General features: G+C 33.4%; 2 protein-coding genes across 10 annotated transcripts in view; one reads left to right on the forward strand and one right to left on the reverse strand.

Annotated features, from left to right (window-relative positions):
* The first annotated feature begins 223 nt into the window (after positions 1-223).
* LOC144971338 (autophagy-related protein 13-like) lies at positions 224-13341 on the forward strand. The gene is made up of 7 exons (XM_078912051.1): positions 224-660; positions 5469-5691; positions 6789-6913; positions 7888-8129; positions 9136-9276; positions 10056-10356; positions 10888-13341. The coding sequence occupies exons 1-7, from the start codon at positions 502-504 to the stop codon at positions 11128-11130; spliced, it is 1434 nt and encodes a 477-aa protein (XP_078768177.1). The 5' UTR covers positions 224-501; the 3' UTR covers positions 11131-13341.
* A 7892-nt stretch (positions 13342-21233) lies between these two features.
* The window catches only part of LOC144971339 (uncharacterized), a 140811-nt gene continuing 138544 nt past the window's right edge, over positions 21234-23500 (reverse strand). For 8 of the 9 annotated variants that reach the window (XM_078912055.1, XM_078912052.1, XM_078912057.1 and 5 more), the window contains one exon: positions 21376-22130. In XM_078912055.1, the coding sequence (XP_078768181.1) occupies positions 22115-22130 (16 nt within the window). In that variant the 3' untranslated portion in view covers positions 21376-22114. Of the gene's footprint in view, positions 22131-23500 lie in introns of all 9 variants that reach the window. The other variant, XM_078912059.1, reaches the window with a different exon arrangement.

The following is a 23500-nucleotide window of genomic DNA, read 5'->3' on the forward strand; positions in this document are numbered from 1 at the left end:
TGTAGAAATATATATTTGGTTATACTCATTGCAAAAAATTTTTCAGCCATTTACAAAAGATAGAAAAACTAACAATATGTTTCTTAACTTATAACATGTTTGGCAACAAAATATAGAATTGTTGCTGTATTTATTAGCTTTTCTCCTCCCTAGAATGTCTACAACCATTTTCTACCACCTAACTCAGACATCAACACATCAATGACCCCTCCACAGAAAGGTTAGCCTTCAAATGCGTGCGCATTCCAAAGTGTAAATAATTTGTTACTACTTCCGATGAAAACCAAAACAAAGATCCAGAAAACTTCGCATTATGACAAAATAAACATGATACATATTCTTTAAAAAGGCAAACATGCTCTTTTAGAGTGTTTTGATTTATTGATTTCCATGTGTTTTATATGGATGAGAATTCTGATGATAACCCGAAGCCATTGAAAGCTGTCAACTGTGGTTTGTTATGTCAAACAGCTGAGCCATTCAGCACAGTCAAAAGGCAAAATGGCGTCCAATGTTTCTTCCATTCTTGAAACAAGTGTTGGGAAAGACGCAGATTGTGAACGAGTTTTCAAGCGGTTCACATATAAATGCCTGCAAATTATTGTACAATCCCGGATTGAACAGCCAATATTACATGGAAAAGACATATCCAATGACTATGTAAGACACATTTCATTTCTTTATAATGTATACTTTACTTTATTCATCTTATTCATATTGACATATTCCTCCTCCTCCTCTCTCTCTCTCTCTCTCTCTCTCTCTCTCTCTCTCTCTCTCTCTCTCTCTATCACGCTCTCTCTCTCTCTCTCTCACTCTCTTTCTCTCTATTTCTCTCTCTCACTATATCTATCTATCTATCTATTATTATTATTATTATTAACATTATTATTATTATTTTCAGGGAGGCTTTCCAATATTCTTCGTTAACTAAAACTAAAGGCTGTCATTATTCCCAGACGCCTGTCTGGGGATAATAAAAATTCGTTATCCCCAGACAGGTGTCTGGGGATAACCAATTTTTGTTATCCCCAGACACCTGTCTGGGGATACTATCCCCAGACGCATGTAGCAAGTGGGCAGAAAGATTTTATGCAAAATGCCAAACTAGGCGTGAAAAATACCAAATATTCTGGAAAGAATACTAGTGGTTGTGTCCCAAAACAGTTAATATATCAAGTGATATTTAACACAAGATGAAAGTAAATAGTCAAATCCAGCTCTTTTAAAAAAAATATTTAAAGCAAATGGATCAATGAAATTTCTTTTGTTACTTTGATCTGAAAACGTCAAACTGGCAATTCGACTTTTTATTTTCAACCAGGAAGAAAGTTGTTAATCATCAAATCTGTTCATAGTCCACCAACCATTTAAATTTTCATTACCTACCTACCTGTTAACTTTATTGATCATCTCTTGTTTCTATAATTTGCTCATTCTGGCCACAATTTTGGGGACGACCGGGAATAATTTTTATGTCGCGGACGAATTCCTAGGCCATGGTGTTGTTCGCCCCAAAGCCCAAAACCCACACCTGTTATTTTCCTGTCTGCTTCGCACAAGACAATACAATTTAGTATCACACGTCCACAAAACTAGATCCAACAACATATTTTTATTCGAATCAGAGATGAAAATAACTACCGTACCAAAACAAGGAAGCAAAAATGGTGGAAATATGTTTAGCTCATATATGAATTTAAAATATTCCGATAGCGGTGTGGACAGGCAGCTCAGTGGGTAAGACCACCTTTCATTATACTCCTTTTAGCTGCACAGATTCGACCCAGTCGCGACCGCCGCCCCCCCCCCCCCCCCCCCCCCCCCCTTATTTTTTTTTAGTTTTTTACTTTTCTTTCTTTCTTCCCAATTGATTTTCATTGTTTTCACATTTGTTCCGAGTTCCGAGCAAGAGTTTTTTTTTAATCAGTTGAATTTTTTATTTCTCCGATAATATTATTTCATTATTTAATTTGCTCTAGATCTATTATTGTTTTTGTTTTTTTTGTTTTGGTCAATGATAATAATAATAATAATAATAATAATTGTAATATTTGTTATTATTATTACTATTACCATCATAATCATTATTATATTATTATCAATAATATTATTATTTTTATTATTAATACTCTTATTATCATACTATTACTATTATTATTATTATTATTATTATTATTATTATTATTATTATTATTATTATTATTATTACTATTATTATAATTGTTATTATTATTATTATTATTATTATTATTATTATTATTATTATTATTATTATTATTATTATTGTTAACACTATTCCCTGCTCCGAGGGAAATCTCTCTTTTTCTTTCTTTTTTTTTATATTTTGACCTAAACCTTAGAGTTTTTTGTTTGCTAAACCTTTATGTAAATGTTCCGTTTCTGAGCATGAATTTCTTAAATTGTTTTTATTTTTAAAACAATTATTGTTTTTATTTTTAAAACAATTGTTGTTTTTATTTTTAAAACAATTATTGTTTTTTTTTCTCCTCTATCTGACCATTTGGTCGCTCTCTGAATATTTCTGTTTGTTTGCTTTTTAATTATTTATTCTTTTTAGACACTATTTGAGATCGGAGTGGGGACGAATATATTTGCTAGAAACTAGAAAAAAAACAAGAGAGAGAGAGTTTAATAATAAAAAAAGAGGTGGGGGGAGGATGGATGGGACATTTATCCCTTTCAACGTTCTGTAAAAAGAAGACGGAATTAAAAAAAAAAAAGTGACGTTACCAGGATTCCAACCCACAACGTCGATTATGATCAAACTTCCAGGGCACACGACTAAACCATTCGGCCATGACACCCACTTCGAAGTCGACGCATATTGTGTATATGTAGTAACAACTGATTTTAATGTTGGTTAATTTTATGTTTTTATAGATATTTTATTAACTTTCCTTATTTCTATGTGCATCTGGAAACATTCCATATTCTGGAATGTGGATAATTGTTTAAAAGAGCGGAGTTTCAAATATGCGTCTGGGGATAATGAAAATTCGTTATCCCCAGACAGGTGTCTGGGGATAACAAATTTTTATTATCCCCAGACAGGTGTCTGGGGATAATCACAGCGAAAACTAAAAGTCTGATTGACCTGATACTGATACTGCCAATAACACTAATACGACAGTGTAACTAAATTCGTCACAAAAAAAATAAAAAAAGATGAAGATAACGGGAAAAAGTTAATTATGACTTGTTTTCAGGCCTTCGTTTATGAGGAACGCCACTGCCTTCTGCACATTCCTCGAGCTAAGGGAAACAACCCAATTAGTCTTTTAACTAAACATAAAAGAAAAGATAAAACCAAGTACCCTTAACTTTTAACTAACCCTATTGGGGAAAACAATATAATCCGAGGACCTTTACTAGGCGCTTTAGCTAACCATAGAAAAAGACAAACTCTCAGACTACTCTGCACTTCAATGACAATGGCAGCGGAGAACCAGAACAATGGTCATATTAGGAAAATTTTAACTTTTACCAATCAATCAAGGTTTGTTCTATAGCTTTTTATGCTACTAAAATATTGACAAATTTTATACTTTGGAATAAAATTCAAATTGATTTGATCTCAATGAAACATATCATCATATTATAAAGGGCTTTTCAACACGATTCTAATGATACCACATTTTTGAATATTGGGTAATAATGATAATAAGAAAAGTTAAGTTTGTTTAAAGGCTGTAAAATGCACTTTTTGCCTTTGTTTAAGTTATTAACTAATGGATTTTGTGACCTGAAACTGTTGCATTTCCATTAGTGACCTACATTTGAATTTCAAAACTGGTGGAATGGCCGCTGACATTTGAGTCAGAATTTTCTTGGGATGAGATTTAGATAAAGGTTTGGCCTGAATTTTAATAAAAGGTTAAGATGTTAAATTACTTGCCCGAACAATAATTTTGATTTGCCAATTTCTGATAATTTAATTATCCAAATCATAATCTTATACTGCAGGACTTCCATAGTTTCACATCACTTTTATTATATTACGTAATATTTTAGCGATTATGGAATTTAACTTAGTGCAATGTCCAATTAAATATTGCTATTTTAGATAAGTTTCATTTTTATACATGTTTTGATTTTTCAATTTTCAAAAACAATTTTCCGTGTCAGTTATCGTTCTTTCCCATCAGTTTCAACATTGCAAGTGATGGCAAACATTATGTTTCATTAGATTATAGTATCTGTAGTTAGGGTTGAGGGGGGGGGGTTTGGGGGGTTCCCCCTTGTAAAAATGGGGTGCTCAGGAGTCTCCCCCAATTAAAAAAATCCCTACTTACCAATAAAAGATCATCACCAATACTTTGACCTCAAACTCTCTCTCTCTCTCTCTCTCTCTCTCTCTCTCTCTCTCTCTCTCTCTCTCTCTCTCTCTCTCTCTCTCTCTCTCACTCTCTTTCTCTCTCTCTCTCTCTCTCTCTCTCTCTCTCTCTCTCTCTCTCTCTCTCTCTCTTGGTCGCTTGCTCACACACTCAATCTCTCTCTTTCACACAAACACACCCTCGCATATGCACACATGAACACGCACATACACGCATCAATAAAGTTCACTCAATTCTTTGGCCTCATTAGTTTTTCACTTTCACCTTTCTGTATTTATCACTACATGCACTTTGAGCATTATCTCTCTTTCTGGTAGGATGCTAGATATTTGTATGTCATGTTTGAAATTTATGAAGTATCTGAAGCTCAAAGGTGGGAATTTACCAGCTATATTAGTGATTTACCTCTAAATTGTAATCAAGGTCTTCCGTCAAAACTGTCACTTTTGGATTTTTTAAAATTCTGGAAATAAAAGGAATTAAGTGCAGTTAGCTCATGATCAACATTATTTACTGACACCACCACCTCATTAACATCTCCATCACTTACACTACTATGATCGTTGCCATCACCACCATCATCATCTTATCCACCATCATCTTTATCTCCATCACTGCCAAATTATCATCATTACCACTAACACCATCATTAGTATCGTCATTAACATTATCAGCACTACCACATCATCACATCACCACCATAAACAACAGCAACACATCAGAATCTATGATTTAGTCGCTTAGCATTCTAGGATCACCTGAAATCTTCTCCAGGAATTTCCAAACTATTGTAACTTATCATCTTTCGATCATGATAAAAATTGCAACTACTCCTACTGCTATCACCACAGCATTACCATTGCTACTCTGCTTATGGCAGTGGTGTTAATGTCTATAGTAGAGAAGCCTACTATTTAGCAAGTAATTATTACTATCTGTCTTACCCTACAAAAATGGGTTGGACTATGTTACTTTTTTTTAAAAGTTAAAATTGCTCTTAATCCTCTTAATTTTGGGTGATTTCAGAAGGGCTTCCTTCTTTTTGCAATTTTTGGGATGCTAGTGCTACTGTTACATGAAAGTTTTTTCCAAATATTTTTTTTTTTACAGTTCAGCATCAATCTTACTGACAGTGGATCGATTGATGAGCAAATCAAATACACATTGGAAGGCATTAAGTCATTCCCTGTGAAGGACAGGTCTATTTGTGTTGAGATAGCTCTGCGGACTAATGATGGTGACCACATGTTTTTGGAAACTTGGGATATAAGTTTCAATCTGAGCAGTCTTGATATGTCAGCAAGCAAAGTTCAGCACATTTTCACAAGAATGGGTATGTTTCTTCCTTTTATAGTGAACATGTTTCCGTTGTTGTTTTATTTTATATTAAATCTTAAAGAACAGAACATTATCTTCATCTTCTTCAAATAAAGCAACTGACCTAGTCAAACTGAGTAATATTTATTTTTTTATTTCCCCGATGTTAAATCATGTTGAGTGGGTTTGGTTCCAATCATTATCTTCTTTTTTACTGCTTGCTTGCTGAAAATGGTTATTAGATAAATAATGGGAGCAATCATAATTTTAAGAAAGAAACATAATTAATTACTCTTGCCATCAAAGTGCTCTCATATATTATTGTTATAATTATATTCTTATATAATATAAATGTCTGCTTATAGAGAGTAAAAAAATGACTTGTTTGAAACCATTGTCTAATTGTAATACGTATATATATATTATAAGACCTAAAACTCAGTCAATGAGGCATTTCTAAAATCATTTTGGATTGTGTAATCTCAATTCCACAAATGTAATTGATCAAAATCAGCAAATGGTTAATATCTTTAAGGGGAAAGGGTGGGGGGGGGGGGGTAGGGGAGATAGATGTACTCTTTTAATTAATTAACATTGGCCAATGCGGGAGTCCTTGAATGCTGGTTGATCATTAATACTCTTAGGCCTTTAGAATTCAGTGACTTTTCATAGAATGAAATTGAAAGAATGTTGTTTTTTTTTTGTTTTTTTACAAAAGGCTAGGATTTAATCCATTATGTAATTTGCTTTCAGCTTTATACACCGACGACGTTAACAATTTAGAACATACTTGTTCTTCCTGACTGATAATTATCATTCATATGTCATTTATATTATTTATGTCTATGCTTAGTTTTTCTGCTTTAACAGTTATGAAGGGTTTTACAAATCTATCCTGCTTTTTTGGGGAACCAGTCAAGTTTTAAAATCTCTTCTACCGTTATTGATGGTATTGCTTTTCATGAGATTCGTAAATTTACTTTCATTAAATTATATTTTTTATAATATAGTAATCCTCATGGTGCATTAGTTATGGGATTTCTGACTGTCATTTTGAAAATGTTCTATTGTGCTTGCATTTTCTTTTTTTTTTTTTGGTTTTGTTTCTCTAAGGTCTTACACTGAAATCGTTGATGTCTGCTACAAGAGCAACTCCTGCTTATAGACTGGCCAAGAATCAAGGGGAAAAGGGTGGAGGCTACAAGCTCAATTACAGATTTTATCTTGGCCCTCCCAAGGTTTGAAACTGACTTGAAATTTACTTTAAAATTTTTAAATCTTATATGTGGGAACTTCTTGCTGTTTGCAAAACATTCATGATATTGATGTTGATACATAGATTAAATGGTTAATCTGCACTGTAAATATTTCTCCTCAAAGTAGGGATCTCACAGTAATTCCCAAAATTATCTATCTTTACTTCAATTTAAAAGTCGTTGAGAGGATCATGGCCCAAGATTCAATCTAAAATGCCTTTTCCGTCTCTTTAACTCTATTATAAATTTTCCATTCCAACAAGAGTAAAACAGGTTTCAAATTCTATTTTATATTTTCCATATTTATGCAATAAATGTTATCCCTATAAAGACACTGGCTTTTGCCAGACTCTCATATAGCTATCTGTTACATTTTTGGATATGCCCAACTAGTGACAAATAATAGGCACGGGTCAATTGCATTCAATTACACAATGGTAATGATTACTATCGGCTACGAGTTTCAGTTTTTCAATTAGTGGTGATTCTATTCATAAGTTACTGATCCCAACACACAATCTAATAGAGATGTACAATGTTGCAAACCGTCCATTGGGCAAGTATATTGAATTATTCTCTTTCAAAACATTGTCACTCCTCTTGTAGAAAGGATTCGTTAAATTTTACATATTTATTTATATTTTTGTTAAAGTTTGAAACTTAAAATGAGATGATCAAACCTTAGAGGTCACACAAGAAATCTTGGATTTTTTCAACTTGGAAGAATTTTTTTTTAATCATCGATTTCCTCTTGGAAAAGGGGTCTCAATGAAAAGAACTGTGTATAATTACCAATTTGCTTTCAGGGGTGTGCAGTCTCTCTGTGTTCACTAATGGACCACTTTTAGCATGATAGCAAAGTCTTTTATATAATTTTAACCTTGTTTGTTCTTACTGTTTTTTAGGACTGTGAATATTCCATTGATTTTTTTTTTTCTTCTCTATTTTGCTCTCAGACACACATGTTAGGCGAAGATTTCAAAACTGTGAAAGCAGGCGCTGTACCCTCTGCTTATGGATTGCTTAGCGTTGGTGTTTCATACCGCACAAAGCTGCTGTTGTCACCCGATACCACTGCCTCATCATCTAGCATCATGCAAGTAACAGATGATTATTTTGTGAAGGAGAACAGAGCAACCAAACATTCCAGTGGTCAAGTGTATTCTGATCCAAAACCTTGTCACTCTTCTCTTAGAAGGTATTCATTACTTACATTTTTTTTTCTAGTTTGTGTATTTAGAAAAAGTATAGGAATTGTAAACATGGGTGAAAGTTTGCCGGAAAAATCCGGCATGGCCGGATTTTTATTTTTGAAAAAGAGGTCTCGCCGTTTTTTTTTTTGTCTGGCCGGAATTCGAAAATGAAAAAAAAAACGGCAACTGTATAATAATATAATTAACCGCACTTCTGTTTTTTCCTCTTATTGGTAGTTGCAGGATTTTTTTTTCTGAGCACCTGATTAATATCATTGAGTAACTTTCACCCATGATTGCAAATTAGATTCATTACTCTACTACACTCTTGCAACACTCCATTACATTCTTGAGACCAATTAGAAAAAATGCATTGAGTGGGTAAATTTAGCAATTTTTAAAATTTTGTTTATGGAGGGTATCTATCATTTGACAATCCTTTAGCAGTGTCCGTGTGGGACTTTTAGATGATATGAGACTGGATACAATATTATATAGCTCTCGGACTTACTTGTCGTGTATGTTGAACATTCCCCTTTGTGATACAGATTTCTTTGCTGCTTGATGGCTAGATCTAATTAAAAACAAAAAGAAAAAAAAAATTCTATTATCTTCCATTTTATTGACACTGAACTGATCTAAAACTGTTAAGGATGCCCATTGAAAGCCATAATATCCAACAAAGAAACTGAGCTGCTTACTTAGTTACTTTGTTCAGTTTGTTTCATAAACAATTTTTTCTTTTGTTTTTCCTTTTTTGGATATGCAATATCGACAGTAATAACTCAACACGACTGTGTCAATAAGTTTATACGATAAAGAAGAGGAAGAAGTAGAAATGCGCATCTTACATCAATTAACCAAATAGTTACATAAAGTCTTTTGATTCTCTTTTTTAAAAGATATATATTGTATTTTTTTATCGATGTTGTTTCCTCTCAGTCTCAGTTAGTATCAGTGTCGATAATAAAATCACTTTATTTTTCCTTTTCAACGTATTCTGCATTTCAGAAGAACATCCTTATCTAGTCCAGAGAATATGGCAGCTGCCCCCTATAACTACACAATTTCCCCCTCTTCTCAAGGCACAGATGAAGATATGATGTCAAAGCTATCTGCTGAAAGTAATCTTATTCCTTGGCCTTTGTCAAGGTAAAGGAGAACAGACTTGTTTTTTTTTTTTTTTTGGTGTTGTAGAATTGGATACATTCATTATGCAATTTTATAAAACATTGTTATTGTTATCATCCTCAATTTATTTTTCACATTTTCTCATAGGCCACAGTCTTGAACGAAATTTCCGTCTCATATTGTACACATTTCCTGTTTGGTTTCCTTGCAAACACTTTTACAAGATCCATTTCTGCTATTTCCTTATTGTATCACCCGTCCTTTTACTGACCACACTCAATGGCACTTGAATCTGCGAGATGAAACATGACAGGTGTAACTGTCTAAGTCATGAAAATAAAATATATGAATAGACTATTTTTAGACTAGATTTATTTTAAATCTAAATCCGAGTGATTCTGCGGGTTCAAACTGCAAAATCGAATAGAATATTTTAAAATACTGAGTAAGTATGCAATGTTTGATTTTTTAAAAAACGATTATTTTGGTAACTATTCATTACCATTTGGGAGTTTTCAAAATCAAGCGACTGGTGTCTACTTTTTTTCTTAGAATAATTTTGCTAGCTTAGATAAATTTCAACCTGTTCTTTTTATTGAAGTTATCAATTTTAAACTAATGTAAATTTTTACTTTCTTTTCCTTCATTTTAAATCATCTCTTATTTGCGTTGCAATGTTTTAACATTTAGATCACCCTAATGAAAGTGTGAATTCCTATTATTTATGTTTTTCATATGTACGTCTCCGTCTATGTTAAAATCATGTAATCATGTAAACATACTTTTCTTTTCCCATTCAGCATCCTTAATATAGATGAATTGCCTGAGCCTGCAGTTGGAGCTTTCTCAGTGCAACGTCCCAATGCTCTCAAAGTAGAAGAGAAAGATTTACCATTTGAAGGACTGATGAAAAGGAGCATGATGGCTCGAATGGAACAGAAACAAAGAGAGGAGTTGAGTGAGAGGACGGAAGACAGCGGTTTTGAGAGGTCAAATGAATTGAGGCAGCATGGAGTAAATGAAGAGGAGAAAGAGAATCTTGGTATATTGGACAGGCTTTCAAATAGAATGCCCTTGGAGGAGGACTATGTGATAGTTGATGTGAGTATATCTGCCATGTGTAGTTGTTGAGAAATAACTGATACACACCTGTCACATCTGTTAACCAGATTAAATAGTTACATAAAGGTTTTTTTTTTTTAAATTATCACATTTTATAGAAATCAATTAAGGCGAGTACTGTGCACACTATCCTATATAGATATCAAACAAAAGTTTATATAAAAAGTTCAATGCAAAACCCTTGTCAATTCAAATTATTGAGCCAAGGTGGAAACTTTTCAGACATATTTTACATCGTAAGCATGAACTCTTGCCAATAATATTTCTCATGTTTTAACCGCATTACTCTCCATTTCCACCAAAAGAGAAGTAACAGCAATACAAATCCATTTTCCATTCACTGGCAGTTGGCAATATTGTATTGTAACAGTTCTCTTTTATCAAAAGATGATAATATCAGGTTAGTTAATGTAAACTGCTGGCAAGGAGTTATGCAGGTCTGTAATAAAACGAGAAATCTATTTTTATACACGATTACTTACCATACTGATCCTTTTCTCTTCCTTAAAGCCCCCATTTGCCAGTGATGATGACCCCCGCGATGTGAAATCATTCCTTGGTGTCATGTTCAGAGCACCTCATCTCTACGATATTACAGACAATAGTAGACTGACAGTGGATGACTATCTCAATGACGTGGGTCAAATGGTGTCCAGATTGGAGGAAGACATGCCAATGCTAGATGACTTTTGTCAGTCTGTCATTGAATTCACCAGTACTGAGGATGAGGATGCTGCCACATTATTTAGCTGATTCCTGTATAATAATTACACTAAATTTATGCACTGTATGTATGTGTGTATGTGTGTGATTTATGATGGGAAAGGTTGCGAGGTTAGTCGTCATATAGCCATTTTCAATGTGGAATTTGACTGCCAAGTCAGCAAAAAATGCAGTAATTAATAATGTATGCAGTGTGTTGTCTGACCTTTCTTTTTGTATTCATTCTTTGTAATATGACAATAACTTTTAAAGTTTTTCTTTTAATTTGAAAGTCGATATTTCAAATATTATTTTTTCATCATTATTTTTCCTTTTCTTCGTAGAGTGTGACTGTTTTATTTCAATATTTTCTCTACCTCATATTTTTATCGTCTTATTTTGGTCACTTGTCTTATATGTTTGTGTGTGTGAATTTCATATCTTTATCCCATTTATACTCCTGAGTATTGTGCTTTTATTGTATAGCTGTATTCTGAAAGAACCATCTTTAAAATTGTATTGCAACCTTAAAGAAATTATAGTAAGTTGTACAAATTGCTCTTGGAAGTCTTCAAATGTGGTTGAATGCTGTACGTTTATTTTTTTTTTTTGCATCTGTGTTTAATTACCCCATGCATCAGGATTTTTTATGACCCTTAAAAATGGAGTTAGGTGCAATCTTGCGATTCTCAAAGTATTTTGTCAAGACGTGCATTTTAAATACATTGTGTCTTATTGTGCTATCCTATTTCTAAACCTTCTGAAAGAATACTCGTTAAAAAATCGGATTTTCTTTGAGAAATGTGAAAAACCTGGACTGTTGTCAAATACTTGAACATGGTTCTTGTACAAACTGTCCTTTCATCTTATTTTACTTAGTGTGTTTGTTTTTTCCTCATATTTTGTTTGCTCACCAATGCATATCGTAAGTGGTGTTTTTGTTTTAATGTCAATTGTGCCAAAGTCCTGTATTCATGAATAGGCATACATGTACGACTCTTTATTGGGATGAAAGATAAATACAACATTGAAATGAAATCAAACAGTTTAGATCCAAAGGTTAATGTATGTTTAGCTGAAAAGATTCGTCTTCTAATAATGATAATGGCGTGAGAGGGTTATGTAATACCTTTGTTAATTTTAAAATTTTACACTTGATGTAATATATGATCCCCTGTCTCTCAAGTATTATTAATGGATGAAGTCGGTGCTGGACATTGAATTCAAAATGAGCTACATTTCATTCGTTTTTTGTTTTTTTTCAGTTGTTAAACAACATTCATTCTCATCTATAAAATATCTGTGTATCTTTGAGTTGAATCCAATTTTCAGCATCTTTTTCAGCCTGACTTATTACTAGACAGAGGTGGTTTGTCAAGTATATCAATGAGTTTGATGAGTAGAGATTCAGATCATTCTCTCATCTCCAATGTGGCAATCAACATACGATTTTATAGATAGTGTAGGGTTAGTATTCATTTATTTTTTATTTTTTAAAAAATCTAAATTTTAAATATGGCTAGTCAGGCAATTTGTGATATGAGTTTTGTTGTTTTAGGTTTAGCGTCAATGTGGCTGCTTTAAATAATGAAATATATCAATAATAAGAAACTGATCCAAAGTATCAACACAATCGTTTAGGCTTTAATCGTGATGTTAATTCTGTGAAAGAAGGTGATATCGAAATTGTGATATTTTTTTAGACTTGGCTATCTAAATAAATTGATGCTGCTATTATTTTATTTTCATTATTTTTAAAAATTTGGTTGGGCTTTGTTGCCCTGTTCTCAAATGTCTATAATTAACCCTGATATCAGTGGGTATCAGTGTTAATGAAATGGTTAGGCATCTCAAGACATCTATAAAGGGATAGAATTGTTGAGATCTATCTGTCCTGCCTTCCATGCATTAGACAATGATACATTTTAGTGGTTGAGGGATAATTTCAACATTAACTATGCAGTGAGTAAGACATAAAACTTAGTGTGACAGTGAAAGATTGAAAAGGTTTATAACTATTTTTTTTTCTCCTCCCAATATGAATCTTCCGTCAAAATTTAAAATGTGAGGGAACAAATGTCTTTCAACAGTGTACATAATGGTATTTGATATAAACAATCGCTGCTTTCAAATTTGTAATTATATTTCAAAGCCTACCGTGGATTGCTTCCATTTTGTACAGCGCATTCATGCTCTTTATTTTGTATGTATAATATGTACATGTAAAATGATTTTGTTGATGAATAAACTAATTTGTTTCTATTGAAGTTTTCGTCTTTAAATTGGAATAGTGTAAAATGTGGAATATGTGCAGCTAGATGGTCTTGTGGTAAGACACTCGCTTTTGGATTGGAAGGTTCTGGGAAAAGGCTCTTTACTCACATTCCCTCACCGTTCTCAGGTGTAAAATGAGTACCTGGCCGTTAACGTCATTGTCTCTGTCCGAAAAAAATGTAATATCGCCTAACAGGCATCATGTCCCGTCCTACATGTTAAGTGTTGCTGTTGGCCAGGGACTGCATGTAAAGCGCGTTCAGCACATTTAGTGGATATTGCTCTATATAAAAGCTCAATATGAGTTTCTTTCCCTGTGGCTTTGTGTTCTTCTACCGGATGGAAACCATTTTGTTTTGTCCAGGACATGCTATTGGCCTTTTCTGGATGAAATTTAAAATGTTACTGTCTTTCGTAAATAAGTAAATACATTCTTTTTAAGCATTTGATTATATCTCTTCTGTTGGAGGTCATTACTTGCATCTGGATTGGACTATTTTTAAATGGTCTCAGGCTCGACACATCACTTGATTGCTTATTGGATCTATTTTTAGTCATAACTTTGAATAAGTCCCCTTGTTCTACTGTTTTTTGTTTTCTTAAGCACATCTAAATTTTACAGCTTAACTCTTTTGACTTTTCCATTATTATTATTTTTATGGCGGAATATCATTCTGGTTTTATGGCTCAAAATCGGACCCAGCAGGTCCTGATGATACTGATTTAAAGAGAGCATAGTCTATAATGATAGTCCACAATGTCAGTGCCTTGATCCCTCTACTCTGCCTGAATTGGATTCAGTAGTCTGATGTCACGCGCCCGGCAACAGCGGCCATCTTGGTTCTAAACAAAGAAAATCTTTACTTTTTATTCTTCATGCTGGCGAGAACTTTTCATTCCCTTTTCATATGCCTTGTGATCAGAATGTGTAAAAGTCCAAACATGATCAAATTGATGGGGTTTTTTTCCTCTGGATGCGCTTTTAAGCTCGCCGGAGAAATATTTCATACGGCGTCCGCCATTGTTCCGATAGTTTAGAGCCAGTGTTACTAAGTTACCATACGTCATTAGGAAGGAAGTGACGGTACGACTATTGAATCCTATTGCATCAGCACAACAACATTGTCATGAACATTTGTGGGCAGTCACTGCCTTTTTTGTCCGTTGTTCAAACCAAAACTTGTTAGACTTTCTCCTGGTTCTTGATGAATATGGCTAAACTGTTATGGAGAAAAACCGAGACTTGTTATGTGGGAGAGGCAATTCAGGATAAAAAGCTAGCTCAGCTGTCACTCGTATTGCACAAGCGTTCATTAATCGGTCGACTGCTGTGACGCTCACTCACACCCCAAAGGTATTGTAGTTGGCGCTTTTCTCTTTAATTGGGTAAAAGTAGGGAGTGGAAATTGCAATTTGGTGAGAAATAACATGATAACGAGTCGATAGCTCTGCGGCGAGGAGTGTTCAGTAGCTGGTCGACCGTTGTGGCAGAAATTAGTGCCACAATAGTTGACTGGCTAGTGAACGCTTGTGCTTGAAATGCAAGCTGTGCAAGCTAAGTTCTCTTTTTTTTCTTGCTTTGCTTCATCTATGGCACACTGGGTGGGGATCCTGACCTCCCATAGTGGGCAGGGAGGTACATGCTGTGTCTTCTATACCCCCCATACCATTTTCCAATTGTTTCCTGTCATTGTCTTGGAATGAGATTACTTAGTTTTGTCCTGACCCTGGCCGGAGTCCTTGGCTGGGAGGGAAACAGTCGAATGTATAGTTATAGTTTTGGGAGATGATATTTTTTTCCTTGTAAATCATCTCTCTGTTGTGCATTGTATTATGTTTAGTTTATGTATTATATATGATTTGTAAACATTTGAGTGTATTCCTCTTAGTTGGGACCTGTGCTTGTGTCTGGATGAGACTTTCAGGTGATCTCAAACTGAGTACACTGATAGTGAGCTCTTGAAATCTACATCTGATCCCTATTTGTTCCCAGTTCCCCTTTGTCTGCCTTATTCTTGGATGCTTTAATTGTAATTCTAGACCTTTTTACTATCCCGTTTTCTTCCTTTTTACTGGCGCTGATATGACCTAAATGTGTCGCAAGCGCCGTAAAACCCTTAAAAACAAAAACAAAACATCTATGGCACATGCGTCCATCAACAGACTGGGAGGAGACTGGATATTATTTGTTGATTTATCTTGATTTTCATTTTCATTGGCTATGAGTACTGGATTTGATTACTCAAAAAGCAAGTGTTTTCATTGGACTGGAAATTTTTCAATTGTCAATTGAGGTTGGTAATTACCACCATATTGATGTCACTGTACAGGGTTTTTACTAAAATGTATGTCGTTATGGTGAGTTTTTTAATTACTAATGATTAGTATTTTTTTTTTTAAATCACCATAACGACATACATTTTAGTAATTAATGATTCTATAGGGAAAAAAATCAGGACTTGGAAAACATTTACCTAAAGAGAGGGTGTTGTAATAAAGGATCTCATTAAGTGGGCTGCACTATAAGTGTGACAGTGACACAATAGGGTAATTTCAGTGCGGATAATAGGGAATATACTAGAATAGTAGTCAAAAGATTTAGATCAAGCTAGCTAGTGCCTAAAAGGAGGTGTGTGTGTGGGGGGGGGGGGGGGGGGGGGGGGGAGTAAATCGGCAGAGATTAGAAGTACAGTGTAGATTCAAGAGCTATTTATCTTTGTATCAAGTCTGTAGCTATTACTAGGTCCTACACAGACATTGCAACTGGATTTCTGCCAAAAGGGATACACTCACTCGTACAAGAGAAATACATTCAAGTCGGCTATGTGGTCTAGTGGTATGACACTCACTTTCGGATCGGAAGGTCCTGGGTTCGAGCCTCGTTCAGCGCAAAGTTAAGTCCTTGAAAACAGCTTTTTACTCATCCTCTCACCATACTCAGATGTAAAATGAGTACCTGGCTGTTAACAGCGTTGTCTCCGTCTGAAAATAATGTAATATCGCCTAACAGAACAGGCATCATGTCCCGGCCTACATGTTTAGTGTTGCTGTTGGCCAGGGACCCATTGAAAAGCACTTTGAGCCTGTTTAGTGCATATTGCGCTATATCAAAGCTCAATTTAAAGTCTCAGCAAAAGACTCCGAACAGGGCTTAGATGAAACAAAATTATGATCTCAATCCATAAGGATTGATACAAAGCTTGTTGTTTTGTTTTTGTTTTTAAGGGTTTTACGGCGCTTGCAACACATTAAGGTCATATCAGCGCCACTAAAAAGGAAGAAAATGGGATAGTAAAAAGTTATAGAATTACAATAAAGCATCCAAGAAAAGGGAAGACAAAGGGAAATTGTTCAAATAGGAAACAGACGTAGATTCCAAAAGCACTCTATCAAAGTACTTAGTTTGAGATTACCTAAAAGTCTCATCCAGACACAAGCACAGGTCCCCGCTAAGAGGGACACACTCAAATGTTTTACAAATCATAATATATAATATAAAGAAGGCATAATACAGTGCATAACAGAGAGATGATTTACAATGAAAAAAATATCATCTCCCAAAACTGACTATACATTCGACTGTTTTCCTCTCAGCCAGGGCATCTGGCCAGGACCAGGACAAAACCAAGTAATCTCATTCCAAGACAAAGACAGAAAGCATGTTGGAAAACAGATATAAGGGGATAGAAGACACAGTGTGTACCTCCCTGCCCGCTATGGGAGGTCAGGATCCCCACCCAGTGATACAAAGCAGCCATGTCCTTAACTTTTCCTGTCCATTGTACTCTTTGTTTCTTTTTATGGTAAAATATTTTTATTTTGATTAATGCTTTCAATGAAAATTTCCTCACCAACAGGATACTCTTACCCATCTAGAAATCTAAATGCGCTTTTGTAAAAACTTAATTAAACAATAAATTCGGAACAAGGGGAAAAGGGGCAGAAATCAAAGAGGAAGACAACAAAAAACTCATATTCTATTCGTCAGATTTTCAGCTGTCTTTATTATTGTTTACATAATATATATTGTATAATAATATTATTATTGTATGAATCGAATAATAAAATATTTAAATTTGTTCATTTTGGAAGACCTCTCGGTTGTATAATATAATTTTGAGAATAAAAACACAACCTTCGAAGGAATGGTCATTTTCACAGTAATATTAACGCATGACAATCAATAGTTAACTCGTAGGTCTTGAAGGGCATTATAAATCATCAAACATATCACTTATTATAATGTATTGTCACCACGTCCACATAACATGTTATCTCTTTAAGAAAAAAATCTTCCTCTTTCTATATATATATATATATATATATATATATATGGTGTGTGTGTGTGTGTGTGTGTGTGTGTATACTCTAATGTACCTACTTGCTTTCGAGCTTATGGTGCGGGGATATTTATCAAAATCTTCCTACCCTTTACTTGGTGTCAGCTTCCTAAGGGTTAAGATACAAGTAGGCTACTTGAATTTGATACAACACAATACTATGTTGAGTTGTAACTTTCACCAATATATTTGATGAATTAAACAACATCTCGGTTAAGAACTAAAACTTTTTGAATAATGTGTGTCGATAAAATCATCAAATTCGTGCTTTTAAAAAGTAGCACACAAGCGTATCTGATTCAAGATGCTACTCTTATGTACTTTTTGGATGTTTAGTAATAAGTCATTTTGTAAAATCTAAATTTTGAACTGTCATCAACACAAACATGATAACCAGTGTAATTTCTGATATTTCATTGTTGACGATTACAATTCTCATCAAAATCAATTTTTTAAGTTTAACAACAACACACACACACACAAACAGACGCGCGCGCATGTGCACATATAAGCACACAGAAGAGCGACACAGATATTTAAAAAAACGATTTTGATGAGAATTTTGATCGTACATACATATATATATATATATATATATATATAATATATATATATATATTATATTTATGAGTGTTGGTGGGTACTTGTAGGTACGAAAGTGCTCGATAATGGTGGTTAGAGCTAATATATAATGTAAATTTTCACTCACATTTTTTTGGCATTGTAACAATGGATTACGCCGACTGATGAAGTGTAAAAAACACAGAAACGAGTCGTCTCGGCCAAAAAAATGTGAGTGAAAATTTACATTAAATATATATATATATATATATATATATATATATATATATATATATATATATATATTATATATATATATATATATATATATATATATATATATATAATATATATATAAAATATGAAAAAATCAGAGATGACCATTTACTTTCAATATTCTTCATAAATACAAATCACAAACAGTAACTATTGATGATGAAGATCTCACAACATTCGTCAGCGGGAAATAACATACCAACACACAAAACTATGTGTGACCTTGAACGTTTATAATCTTTTTAATACAATTCAGTGACAACTACTAATTAAAATGGCTGGCTAAAGAACCATAACAAAGACCTGAGTAATGTCAACTTCATTCTATCTATTCACTACTTCACCAATACTAATAGCACATAGAACAGTTCTCTGATGTTAAATAAAATAGCTGTTACTACCTGAACTGGGCATTATCTTAGCACAAAGTACAGTTCTATGAAGAGAAGTGGCAGGAATGTACTAAATCGAAAATTTGAATTCCCCAAATTAACATCCAGATAGTGAGGCAGTCAGATACATGGTCAAATTGAGTAACCAGGCCCCAAGACCAAACATAAATAACATGACAAAGTTAAAGACACAACCAGAACTAAAAGTTCGCAAAGTAAAATTTTACATGATTTTATTTTAGACTATGTATTTCTCCAATTCTTAAACATGCGATGTAACGAAAGCGAATTTAAACAAAGCATCACAGATGTAAAACAAAATAAATTAAACATTTGGATAACGTATCGAAGATTTGATTGATGCAACACTCACTGTAGGATTTATCACACACTCGTTCTCACAATGTCCACATAATTTGTCTTTGTACATTAAATTGAAGCTTCAATTTCATTTTATAATAATTGTTATTTATCTCAAATCATGGCATCAAAAACATAATTAATGTTGGTAAATCAACATATTTTTAATTCAATAGCCTTCATCAAGTCCATAGCATCATAAACCTATTTCAACAACAACAAGCAAAACAATTAAAACCGTATTGGTGGAGACAAATATGTTTTTATGACTTAACACATAGGGACATGCCTTGGCCTCAGAAAAAGTAGATAATACAAATCAATCAAATATTTTAACTTTAAATCGAAGTTAAAAGTTTAAGTTCAACACTCTTTCTAAGTAAATTGTAGGTTACGGTATAGGTTATTTGACATTTCAGTTTTAAAGTTTGCCTCGGACAGTCATTAAATTAAGACCAAAAGTAAAAATTCCAGAATCATTTAATCCACTATAATGGCTTGGTTACTTTTGATAATGTTATTAGCAATTCCTGGTCATAAAAAAGAATATGACACGGGGGACTAGGTCAAAGGATAAGCGGAAGTAGATTTCAAAAGCGATACATACATGATGTAGGCATAGGATATATATATATATATATTACACACAGACACGCACACACATAGGCACATGCACACACACACACACACACACACATAATAGAAAGATTAGTGATATATTAAGCACTTTATATCATACAATAACTAGAAATGATTTTCATATTAAACAGGCCTCCTATGATTTACTAATAAAAAAACCAAAACATCTTTACTTACGGTGACGGATTCCTTCACATGCCTCAAAGAATGAAGAAATCAGCAAACTCTTGGAGAAAAGAAACGTCATTCAGAGTGGGTTTGCACTACCCCAGCAAATGGTACATACAAAGAAGCAAGTTTAAGTTTCGGATATCTACAAAAGGAAACCTATTTTGTATTATCAAAAAGTACAATACAGTATATAATAAAACGTTCTCATTCTTACTTCACAGTTGACATTAAATATTTAATCCAAAGTTTAAGGTACATAAAAAGTATTTTCTTTATCTAAACTACTTTTCAAACATGAAATCAACATAGTAACATGTCTCACTTTGGAGATTTGGCGAGAGTCAAAGAAACATTGAGTGGAATGAAACTTAGACATCATCACAATGCCATCCAGATATTGATGTATAAAAATCTAATTTACCCATTTATTTTCATGGTTTGCAGTTGTGGCCGATCTTCCTCATACCATATCGTTGGAATGTAATAAGTGTTTTTTTATTCAAACAGTTTAGTAAAACTATGAAAACTGTGTGGAGTCAGGAAATGATTTATCTATAGTACATTATAATGAAACGCATTTTAAAACCTCTGTAACTTGTAAAGAGGGGATAGATACAGCGTTAAAGTAATTTGAATTACCATCACAACCACCGTTTGAATAAAATTCATGTAATTGGTAAATGTATAATATAAATAGAACGGATTTGACACGTCTATAATATGGATTGATTGTGGATCAAAAAACAAAAATAACAGGTAGTTATCATTCATCAGTTCTTAATTAACTATCACACTCATTTTATGAGAGCAAAAGAAAATCAAAACCTCTTATTTGCAACTTTAGAAAGTCATCTGTTAGAATATAATTTATTTTGCAATCACATTTCAATCAATGAAATAACAGTTAACTACTAACAAATGAAACTTTCGGTTTAACATCCTTTGCACAATAGTGAAGTCAAAAGTTTGGTGTCAACGCATATATAGAGCGTAAACAATAATAAATCTTTAAAACGTTGATAATAAGGTTAACTATGACAGAAAACTGTGAGCATAAGTAGGTCATGAGCTGTGCTAAATGAAGGAAAAGATAGAGGAATCCGTGAATGTAGCCAGAGGGTGGGGGGGGGGGGGGGGGGGGGGGGAAGGAGAAATGAACATAAACTGTAGGCTCAAATGAATACAATCATATAATCCAGTAAATCGTTATTCAATAACAACACGGAACTAACAGTTGAAACATCTGCAAAAACTCATGTTGGTGATCGTTTCCTTATTGTATATTTGTTTGTTTGTTTGTTTTTAAGGGTTTTACGGCGCTTGCAACACATTAAGGTCATATCAGCGCCAGTAAAAAGGAAGAAAATGGGATAGTAAAAAGTTCTAGAATTACAATTAAAGCACAAAAGAAAAGGTAAGACAAAGAGGAACTGGTTCAAATAGGGAACAGATGTAGATTCCAAGAGCACACCGTCAAAGTACTTAGTTTGAGATCACCAAACAGTCTCATCCAGACACAAGCACGGGTCCCAACTAAAAGGAATACACTCAAATGTTTACTAATTATATAATATAATATGTAAACTAAACATAATACAATGCATAACAGAGAGATGATTTACAAGGAAAAAAATATCATCTCCCAAAACTATAATTATACATTCGACTGTTTCCCTCTCAGCTCAGGACTCCGACCAAGGTCAGGACAAAACCAAGCAATCTCATTCCAAGACAAAGACAGAAAGCAATTGGAAAACATAAGAAGGGATAGAAGACACCGCAAGTACCTCCCTGCCCGCTATGGGAGGTAGGAACCCCACCCAAATATTGTATATTCATGATAAGCTACAATACATGATCATTATATTATGTATATAAAGCGTTATTGCAATTTTAAGTATTCGATTATCATCATCATCATCATTTTCATCCTCACATTATGGCATATTATCTGCTTGTCCCATGCATTCCACTTTTATGACGCATCTGTTATATGAATGGGTAGCTAAACATCACACCTTGCTAAACTTCAATCCAGCTGAAAGAGAAAGAAGAAAGAAAGAAGTAAACAATGGGTTCAATATTTTTGCCAAAGGAACACACAGAATACACTATTTTAGGTGTATAGCTCGATATGTACAACAATTTCATTGTGACCATATTCATGAACTCCTGAGTAATCAGTGAAAAAATTGCCCCTGAAACAAATCAATAAATTCATAAATGAATGACACATTTTGACTCGACTGTATGAAGAAAGTCTTTATAGGAATGAGAATAAGATACGAGTTGGACTGTAGCATCATTTGATTCAATTAAAGGTAATCCGCATTTTTAAAATTTAGATTATAAATGAATGGTACATAATTCCTATTCCCTCTGTACTTTCCCAGAATGTTTCAGACGTTCTTTCTTTTTAAAGCTTTAACTTGACCTCTCTACTCCTTCAAACACATTACATTTTAAAATTTCAATGTGAAAAAGAGAAAGAAAGGAGAGGATGCTCATCTCAAATAAGAAAGCACCAATAAACTTGAAACAAAAATAGCTTTAAAATGAATCTAATGGTAAAAGAGGAAATCATCTTTTAAAAATGCTAATGTAATTCAACTTAATGAAATTTCTTTATTAGTAAATAAACTATTAGACGTGAAGCTAGCATCATTTTTGAAGCTCATAAAGTCACAAGCAGTTTACGAAAACTGATCTTTCTAATAGTTCTAATGCTCTCCAATTCAACTAAATCTTTCTAAATTTTATCCAATAACGATTATGGTACGAGTTGTGTAATGTAAAGAAAGAAACATGATCATGTTGTTCTATAATTCCTTAAAAAATATACTCAAACAAAAATAAATTCATCTCACCAAATCCATTGTAATTCTTAAATATAAACAAACAATCCTCTTAACATAAAAAAAACAACAAAAATCGTAACTCTTAAATTTATATGAGAGAGTGTCTTAGGACAGAAGAAAAAATATAAAAAATTTTTTTTTTAAATCTACGAGTAACATGTCTTTGCTCATTTCCAAAACTCAATCCAGCATATGTTTTTTAAATTTCTTTTTTTTTTTTTTGTTTTTGTTTTTTGATTATTTTTGTTTGTATACCTGAAAATAAAATGTAGCAAAAAAAAAAAAAAAACCAAACAAACAAAAAATAAAAATGAAGCAAGTCCAATGTCTGAAATTGAGAGATGCCATCAATATAGTGTAGTAGGGTGAACAGTTCCTTTCCCGGATACCTTTACTTTTGCCATGCCAACAGAGACCTAGCTACACATTATCTTGTGGATTAACAGCATTGTTCGAACAAAGTTCATTCATGATAAAAATCTAATGCACTACCAAAATGCTACAGTGCCAGCTGTAAGGTATGTACTTCAGATTCTAAACTACCACTCGT

This window comes from Berghia stephanieae, chromosome 4 (genome assembly GCF_034508935.2).
Source record: "Berghia stephanieae isolate SIO BIC M18660-M18661 chromosome 4, UCSD_Bste_1.3, whole genome shotgun sequence".
NCBI classification, from domain to species: domain Eukaryota; kingdom Metazoa; phylum Mollusca; class Gastropoda; order Nudibranchia; family Aeolidiidae; genus Berghia; species Berghia stephanieae.